The sequence below is a fragment of the Magnolia sinica genome, chromosome 5 (assembly GCF_029962835.1).
Source record: "Magnolia sinica isolate HGM2019 chromosome 5, MsV1, whole genome shotgun sequence".
NCBI lineage: Eukaryota > Viridiplantae > Streptophyta > Magnoliopsida > Magnoliales > Magnoliaceae > Magnolia > Magnolia sinica.
The window spans coordinates 16,960,912-16,970,580 of NC_080577.1; the positions used below are offsets into that span (position 1 = coordinate 16,960,912).

The 9,669-nt window shown below is 38.9% G+C and overlaps 1 protein-coding gene across 1 annotated transcript; it reads left to right on the forward strand.

Moving 5' to 3' along the window:
• Positions 1 to 2,515: 2,515 nt before the first annotated feature.
• On the forward strand, positions 2,516 to 7,569 carry LOC131245587 (uncharacterized). Its single transcript, XM_058245143.1, has 2 exons — positions 2,516 to 2,868; positions 6,931 to 7,569. Exons 1-2 carry the CDS (start codon positions 2,635 to 2,637, stop codon positions 7,351 to 7,353), a joined length of 657 nt encoding a protein of 218 aa, XP_058101126.1. The 5' UTR covers positions 2,516 to 2,634; the 3' UTR covers positions 7,354 to 7,569.
• The last annotated feature ends 2,100 nt before the right edge of the window (positions 7,570 to 9,669 follow it).

Below are 9,669 nucleotides of genomic sequence, written 5' to 3' on the forward strand. Positions count from 1 at the left end.
TTAGTTTACAAATTTAACATTGAAAATAAAAAAAAAAATCCTAGAAACTAACACTATCAATAATAGCAGTCTAACTCTATCGTCTCTTTTCAAAATAATAGTATTATTTTTAATAAATTTTTCTCCTAAAACCTAAGACCACGACTACCTACTTTATTGCTAATTAAGTTCTCAAAAAATTAAATTCTAACATTATTTTTCTAAATTAAATTTTAACTTCATTTTTCTAACGATACAGTAGCACACCAATGTTTAATTAGATTATTATTAGTAGATTATCCTTTTTGCTAAACAGCAAAACAATCGCACAACACAACTGACTTTTTTACTAAGCATACTTTTTACAGTTACATCTGCAAAAAGAAGTTTTTCAAAACTAAACATTATAAAAAAAATTTTATGAATAATTATGTCTCAAGATAAATTAAATAGTTTAGCAATTTTATTTATCCAAACTGATTCATTGGGTAAACTTGAATACAAATGTTTAATTAATAATTTTGCATTAAAAAAGCAAGAAGTAAATTTACAATTTAATTTTAAATTTATTAATTTTTTTTTTAAATTAAAAAGCCTCATTTGTATGACCTGCCTAAGGCCCCCAAAATGTTGAGCTGCCCCTACCAGTGTGGGCACGGGTCATGTGAAGACTAGCAGTGCAGCTCCCAGTTCCACAAACGACTCAAAGGAGATCAGAAGTATATAGGCTCCAAATGATGTATTTATCATATCTACTTAATTCATTCAATTTTTGAGATGATTTTATAGCATGAGAGAAAAATTGAATCATATCCGAAGCTCAACTTGTTCACACCACAAATAGCCGTGGGGATAATGATTTTCACCATTAAAATAATAGTAAGGCCCACTATATTTATTTTCCATCTAATCTGTTTATAAGGTCACAAAGACATGGAAGAAAAGAGAAAACAAATATTATATTGATCCAAAACTTCCATGACCGCGAAAGAGTTTCAATGGTAGACCTAAAAGGTTTCAATGATAGACGTTCAATCCCTCACTACTTTTTACAGTGTGGTCCACTTGATTTTTATATTTGTCTTATTTTTTGGCTCAAGCATTAAGACGAGCTCTCCAAATGGATGGACGGTTTGGATATAACATATACCTCATGATGAGACCCACATGACTGGATGACGTCAACACACTAGCTATGCAAATCCGCTTCCCTGGCAAACGTAAGTTGATGACGTCAACACACTAGCTAGATGGCTATTTTGTGGTACACCAGCCAATCCGCTTCCTGACAAACATAACGGGACGGGACACCTCCCTAGTTGGAAACGGATTGGCTATTCTCCTTGCCACCAGCCAATGGCTGATGGTTGGTGTTTCATGGGCCCACCATGATGTATGTGTTTCATCCATTTGTAGATATATTTTCTAGATCATTTTATGCTATGACACCAAAAATGAGATATATCTTGATCTCAAGTGGGCCACATTACAAGAAATAGTGATGAATGAACGTCGACCATTAAAAAATTTTTGAAGGCCGTAAAAGTTTTGGATCAAGATGATCTTTGTTTTTTCCCCTTCATCTAGGTCTGTATGGTCTAATCAACAGATTGGATGTCAAATAAACAGTACAGTGGGCCTTAGGAGGATTTTAATGGTCGATATCCAATCACTATTGTTTTCCTGTGGTGTGGTCCACCTGAGATTTATATACCTATCATTTGTGGTATCAAGCCCTAAAATGATATGTAAAAATGGATGAACAGCATGGATGAAACACATATATCATGGCGGGCCCACAGAGCACCGATCATCAGCCACGGGGCTAGTGGCAGGGGAGGAGCCAATCCGTTTCCTCCCTAGTTTTCGGTGGCAGCAAAAGCTTCCAATGCATCCTCCCGCGTAAAAGCACCGACATTTTTGAGACATGGATTTGTGGCTCTACAATGATGTATGTATTAGATCCACACTGCCCATTCATGTTTTGAGATCATTTTATTACATGAAATCAAAAACCAAAAAAATACAAAGGTGAAATGGACCACACTAGAAGAAACCGTTGAAAACTTCTTGGAGCCACAAAAGGCCCGGGTCAATATGATATTTGTATTTTCCCTTCGTCTGTGTGTTTATGACTAGATGAACACGTTGGGTGGCCAAAAAACAAAACATCATTGTAGGCCCTAGGAAGGTTTCAACGGTAGGCGTTCAATCCTCACTCCTAAATTTAGCTTTGGATCTACCGTTTAAGATATCCATCTGAAGCCGATAAAGGTTTCAGCCATTCATTCATTTATATGGCCCACATGAAGGGTGGGCCGACATGATTGCTGGGTGAAAGCATGTCCACAGGGAAGCGGATTGCCTGTAACCTGGGCACAGGGATATACCTGATGAATGACTCGGATCTCGCACACTTCTGCCAAGTTGACACGTGTGAGCAACAAGATTTAAACCCAGAAAAGACCGGACGGTCGAACCGGTTTGTACATTACCCGCCAGCAAATATTCATTCGAGGGTAAAAGGGATTTGCTGTACGATTCGAATTCCAAGTTCCAAACTATCCCTGATATTTGTTCTGTAGCCGCTAGGGTTTTGGAAAACCCTAGGGCTCTTTTCTTTTTTAGGGTTTCACCGTGCAATCCAACGAAGCCATGTCATCCATGGAGATCGAAAGGGTTTCTTCAGAGCTCAAATCCGGACCTGTTCTTCCTCCATCAAAGCCCAAGTTCGAGCCTCTCAAAGCCCATGAGATGTCCGACGGCCGAGTTCAGTTCCGGAAAGTCTCCGTCCCTCCGCACCGTTACACGCCCCTGAAGAAAGCATGGATGGAAATCTACACGCCCATATACGAACAGATGAATATCGACATCCGTATGAATCTCAAGGTACCGAAACATCTCTTCCTTTTTTTTGTCCCCCTTCAATTCAGTTGCGGTTCTTTGATTTGGAAATAGAGGTTTTGGGATTTGGGAATTAGGATTTAGCTTGATAGGATTTCGTTTCGAAAACTGAGAAATGGGATTTTTTGATGATTTGGGGCCTAGGGTTTTAAATCGTGTGTATGGAAAATTTGAAAGTTGACGTCCTTTATCTGATAAATTTTGAAGTTTGGGAATTAGTGCATGTGGGTAGAGACTATGGATTGGTTTTGGGAAGGTAGGTTATCTTATTACGTGCACCCTGTATATTTCTACTTATAATCCCACGCTTCAGCATAAGTCATGGATTTGACACTACGATCCGATTACCCCATCTGGCCATCGAGGGTGAAGCACCTTGGATTCGTAAATCACAAGAAATGAACGTCCAAGCACCGAAAAAGCTCCTCCAATTTACCATTGAAAGAATTAAAAAACAGTTAAAAGGTTGGAAAGCAAAATCATTCTCCTGATGGAAGACTAACTCTATCAAAATCTATCTTGGTGGCAATCCCAATTCATGCAATTCAACCTCTCAAATGCAACCATTAGTTTTGCATTTTTTAAAAATAAAATGCAGCCCTTAGTTCTCTAGAAAAAATGGAACTCGCTTACCTGTGGAACAGCTTCAACAAGAATCGCCGGAAACATTCTATTAAATGGACTCACATCTGCCACGCCAACCTCTGTTGGACTGAGCACTCACAACCTATGACATACTGATAATGCCCTTAAGCTGGGTTGAAAGATTCTCATGCAACCTGACAATCCGTGGGTACGACCTGTCCAAGACAAATACATCCGTCAGCAGTCAGCATTACTCACCAACCACCCCACTTCATACCTATACTTCCAATACTTGGCACAAAATCTGCAAACTCATTTACTTCTTGGAGAAGGGAATGTCTTGACTTGTAGGAAACATTGCATCCATTAATATCCAAAATAACACATGCATAACTGATGAACTACTGGAAACTCTCCCACAAGATAATTCTTACCCATCAATACCGAGTGGCACTTGTCTTCTCCCCCCTAAACCCGCTTGCCCATACCTGGCCAACAGACATTATCCTTAGCTTTTGGAATGGCCAATTGCCACAGAAATTATCCAAACTCCTCTGCCGTTAAGGCCCACACTAGACAAACTAATATGAAACCCACCTCCCCTGCAGATTTCTCCATTAGATCTGTCCTAAATCAACCATCCTCTCATACCTCCAATCATCCTTTATGCTGGAGAAGAAAAAATAAAAATGGCACTGCTTTCCTAAACTCAAGTTCTTCCTCCGGTCTATACTCCACGAACATCCATCAACAAAGAAGAGACTCATATGACACAATTGCAACATACATCCCTCATGTGCCCTATGTAAAAGCGCTAATGTAATGATTCCGTACCTCTTCTTTCAATGCTCAATTCTCTTACCATCTGGACCATAGTTACAGGTAGTGTTTTCAAAATCCTATGATTTACGATATATGATTTTAGTTGAATCTTAAGCAAAATGATTTGAATCCCCAACTTGAATCCCTTTTTATATGAATCTTACAATTTCATTATTGAATCGTACGATTTACAATTCAAATTATATTTGTTCTCTTCTATTTTAAGCTTCACTTGGCTTTCATTTCATGTTTTTAAATTGGTGGGGGCTTTAAGAATCATTTAGAAAAGGTAAATTATTTTATTTGTTCTTTGTAAGAGATTAAGTGATATATATTCTCCAATGTTAAATCACGTAGCATTTTTTTAATGATTTCTTACTTCTTAACTGGTTGAAACACCAAATTGATATATGACTTACCTGTAATATTTTTACAGATGATTACGATCATGCTGACTTGTATGTATTATGGAATGATATTTCGAAATCAAAAAATATTTTTTCATTGATCTACAGTATCAAAGGCCACTTTTCCACCATGATTATACATTCAAGAAAGTTAGCAAGAACGTAAATTATTAAAGGACCCTTGTATATTTTTTTAAGGAAAATTTCTTGAAGGACAAAAAAAAAAGGAAGAAGAATTCTTTAACACTATCATAACATGGTATTACTTAATGCACATTAATGGCAAAAGGAAGATTGATGATTTTTTTTTTTTTTTTTTTTTTTTTAAAAATCTGCTTTATTTTTATTTTTTAATTTTTTAAGAAAATTATAAAAAATCTTATGATTTATGATACAATATGATTCAACCCCTACTACGATTTGCGATACGATAATGATTTTGACAACATTGGTTGTAGGATCATTCTAACTAAGATGCTACTCCTGCTTCAAATCCCGCTCCCACCCTCGCTTCCTACCATGGTGTGCTGTGAAGGCCATTACTGGGCTGTAAAGGCCATACACATTATGGGATCGTAACGGCTGTTACAGAAAAATTTATCTGTAAAGGCCGTTACAGGCCCCATGAAGGCTGTAACGGCCCCGTAATAGACCGTTACAGGACCGATATAGGTTGCTCTAATTTTTCTCAATTAAAAAAAAAAACAGAGAGACCATAACAGCTGTTACAGCCCTTGTAACGACTGTAGCACCCCGTATCGTAAAGGTAATGGTGGTGGCCGTTATGGCCACCGTTACCGTTATAGAATACCTTGCTTCCTACCCATTTATGCTTATAGTTGCTTCCCCGCTTCGGCACCCTAATCTGTTCCCTCTCCACTTCACACTTCATGCAACTATAATCTGGACTCATTTTATACACTCCTTCCAAACCCTCTCATACTATGTCCATTCCTTGCATGGCAATCAGCCCCAGCAGCATGCAGTGAAGTAAGCACCACCTGGCATTCCCCTTTTTTTTTTCCCATACACAATATGAAGCATCTGGATTGAATGCAGTCACCAAATCTTCAATAATGTCGACAAAAACCCAAAATCTACCATCCACAACATTGAACAGATGGGTACTGATGACTGCACCACATTGTCCCCAACAAGGTCTATGTGTGTCCTGAAACACCCGTGCTATCTATCTGGAGATATCCTGCAATATCCCCTAATCCCGCTAAAATTACCTTTGTCAAGTGGAACCTAACCTCCCTAGGTACAAACTAAAGTTGATGGGCCCTTATCAACACACTGGGGGGTTTCTGGTGGCATCATTAATTAGTAGGGGTATCACTGCCTCATCTCGGCCTCTAGTGGGATTCTCTGTTGACTTTGCAGAACCAACTGAGCTTTTCCCTGGCAGTTCTTTGGTCATGGAGTTCAACATTGAACAACCTGAAATTAAGGAATATTTCCAACAAACAATTGATGATCACTTTTACGAGGACCATCAACCTGGTTCTAATAGAGGTTGAGTTCATTAGCAAAATGTGAGAACTGAGAACCCCTCTGTGAAGACTTCAAGGATGGTGTGCTATTTGTGTTTACCGAGACGCAAATGAAGTAGTGGATATTATGGGCAAGCTATCTTCCTTGGGCTACAGGCAATGGATTTCTGCTCTTCCTGCTTTTCTGGACACTAGTATATAAAAAAAAAATGGCAGTAGTTAGCGTGTTGGTACACACACCCCACTGTTAGCCACACCCCACTTGGGAATTGATAGCTATGTGCATGCATACTTATCCTAGTTAATAAAATTTCCTTTTTAGTTTTGACCAAGAAAAAAGAGATGTCCAGATGAGCGGAATTCACCCAACTATGGTTCTTGTGAAAGTACATGATCACTAGACATGTGCATTGTTTATGGGTTAGATTTTTTTCTCTGGAAGTTGGGAGTTTTTGTTCTGTTTTTACTTGGTTTCATTCCAAATGCTATTGCATTTTCTTTCCAGTTTCTTATTCCATTTTCAGTTCATTGATTGATGATTCATGTCGTTCAATTGTTACATTATTTGGCTGTGACCCTCCTAAGGTGGGTCCCACAAAATAAGCAGTGCCAAAATTGTGGCATTTGTGGGGGGGCATGGTATAGGTTGCTTTGGGTGTGCATGTGTCAGATTCTACTATGCATTTATTTATTATTTTGAATATTATTTTGGTAATCTAAATTTGTAAAATTTTCAGGCCCGGAAAGTGGAATTGAAGACAAGACCAGATACTCCAGATGTCAGTAACCTACAGAAGTGTGCGGATTTTGTCCATGCCTTCATGCTTGGATTTGATGTCATCGATGCAGTTGCGCTTTTGCGTCTGGATGATCTCTATGTGGATTCTTTTGAGATCAAGGATGTCAAGACGCTTCGAGGTGAGCACCTCTCTCGTGCAATCGGGCGGCTATCGGGCAAAGGCGGTAAGACAAAGTTTGCAATCGAGAATTCCACGAGGACACGAATTGTGATCGCGGAAACAAAGATTCACATACTAGGATCCTTCTTGAACATAAAGGTCGCAAGAGATTCTCTTTGTAGTCTCATATTAGGATCACCAGCAGGTAAAGTCTATTCCAAACTTCGGGCGGTTACTGCTAGATTGGCAGAGAAGTTTTGATTTTGCATTTTTCTTTCATCCATATTTGGCATCTGGTTAGTCCAATTGGGTCATTTGCGTTATTGCTTATGCAAGTTACAATTTCTTGGCGTGAGATTAGAGGGCAGGTTTTTCTTTTCTTTCTTTCTTTCTTTCATCCGGTTCAATGTTCCAAATGAGAATTTTGATATATTGTTTTGATATCTTAAAGAAGTGATGGGATGATATGAGGGCGTAGATTAACAGGGAAATTATACGATTGTTCGATAAAAAAATATTGCATCATTGGGCCTTAAGTGGGACCCATGCCCAGAAATCAGGCTGATTCTAACTCAGCATGTGGACCACATTGCAGAGAACAGTCAAGTCGATAAGATTCAAACTAAATGTGTGGCCTACTGTGATGATTGGATTGGCCTACCTTTGGGCTTTGTTGGATGTTATACTGGCAACTCATGTGTTGGACCATTGGTTACCATCCTATGTGAGACCTGTTTATATAATGACTGACTTCCCATTGACTGAGAAAAGGTCCATATATCAGGAGGTAACCCTGTATATGATTTGCATTAAGATGGCGTGATAAATGTTTGGAGTTGCTTATCCGAAAAAAAAAAGGTATAGGGTGTTGTTTTAGAGCTTGATGGTTGATACACATGCAGCCTCAAATCATATGTGCATGAATTAACGACCAATACCTGGGGCACAAACCCAAAAGATTTGAATGAATGATCAGGACTTGTTTGTTGAATCTGGGCCATTGGCTGTCCCATTTCCACCATCCATTAAATATCCACCAGTTGGGCTAATTGTTTCAAATTCCATCTTTAGCGATGCCTGCAATTTGGGCAGTTCAAAATTTTAACGCATGTTAGCTGTATGCGAAGTTTAGTATCCTATGTCCAGTTTGTGTGTTTTAGTTGGTTTCATAAGTACCTTTCAAAAGTATCTTGACCCTTTAAAGTTATTTATAGCCGTGAGAAAAAAAAAAAATCTTGCTTTTTAAATTTGTTACTCTCTCATCTCTCCACATAATGGACAGTCTATATCAAAGGTGGCCTTGCAACGGACAACCCAACCCACATCGAAGGTGGGGCTCACACGATGGACAATCCACATCAAAGGTGGGTTCTACATTATCGCCGGTGAATATTGAAGGTGAGCCTCACATGATGGACAATAACATTGTAGTAGGCCTCACATGAGAACGGTTCACATTGAAGGTCAGCTCTTAACGATGAATGACTCATATCCAAGGTAGGCCCTGCGTAATGGACGACCCACATCAAAGTTGGGCCACCACGTGGTGGAAAGTCCATTAAAGGTGGTCCCCGCATAGACTGCCTGCATCCAATATCCAACATGGACCGTCCACACCTAAGGTGGGTCCTGCATGATGGATAACTCACATTGAAGGTGGGCCCTGCATGCTGGATAGCCACATTGAAGGTGGGCCGTGCAAGGTGGATGATCCACATTGAAAGAGGCCCCACATGCTAGACGGTTCACATTGAAGACAAGGCTAAGGTGGGCCAAACATAATAAACAGTGCACGTCAAAGGCTGGCCCCACATGATGAACGGTGGATGTTATGGGTGGACCAAATAAAATAGAGGGACGTACTTATGCGATGTAGGAAGCCCAACATAATAATTTGAAGTGTAAGTAGCTTATATAAAGGGGGTGTTTGGATCATAAGTTACTTAAGCTATCATGCGTAAGTACCTTTTAAGTTAAAAGTTATAACTGATCTTAAACCAAACTCACTTATCTCAAATAAGTTACTTATCTACTGTTGTAAGTAGAAAAAGCAACTTATTTGGTGGTATCCAAACAGGCCCAAAGTAACTTATGATCCAAACAACTCTCTGCACATTAACCATCAGTATTAACCATCACACTGGCATTCTGAGTCATCAAATGGCTAGATGGGCCAAAAGCCATTACCTGATGCTCTTGCTCCATATAAATGCTTTTTTCTTGTGTTGGAGAATCTTAATATAATGGGCTAATGTGCACTGATTAAGAAGATAAGTATGTTTGGTAAATAACCTACTTATCAGCTTCTCTCTTTTGCCTCTCCTTAGTCCTTATGGCTCCCAGCAACTTATGAAAAGTAGAAAAGCTAAAAATAATTAAGTGATTAAGTACTTTTAAGTAAAAAAGTTACTTATAACTAATCATAAACCAAAGTTACTTATCTGAAATAAGTTGCTTATCTACTGCTGTAAAGTAGAAAAAGTAACTTATTTGGTGGTATCCAAACGGGCCTTAAAAGTCTCTAAACCTTGGCCAACCAAACTATGTCCCTGCTGCTGCTACTGAAGCATCTGTTTT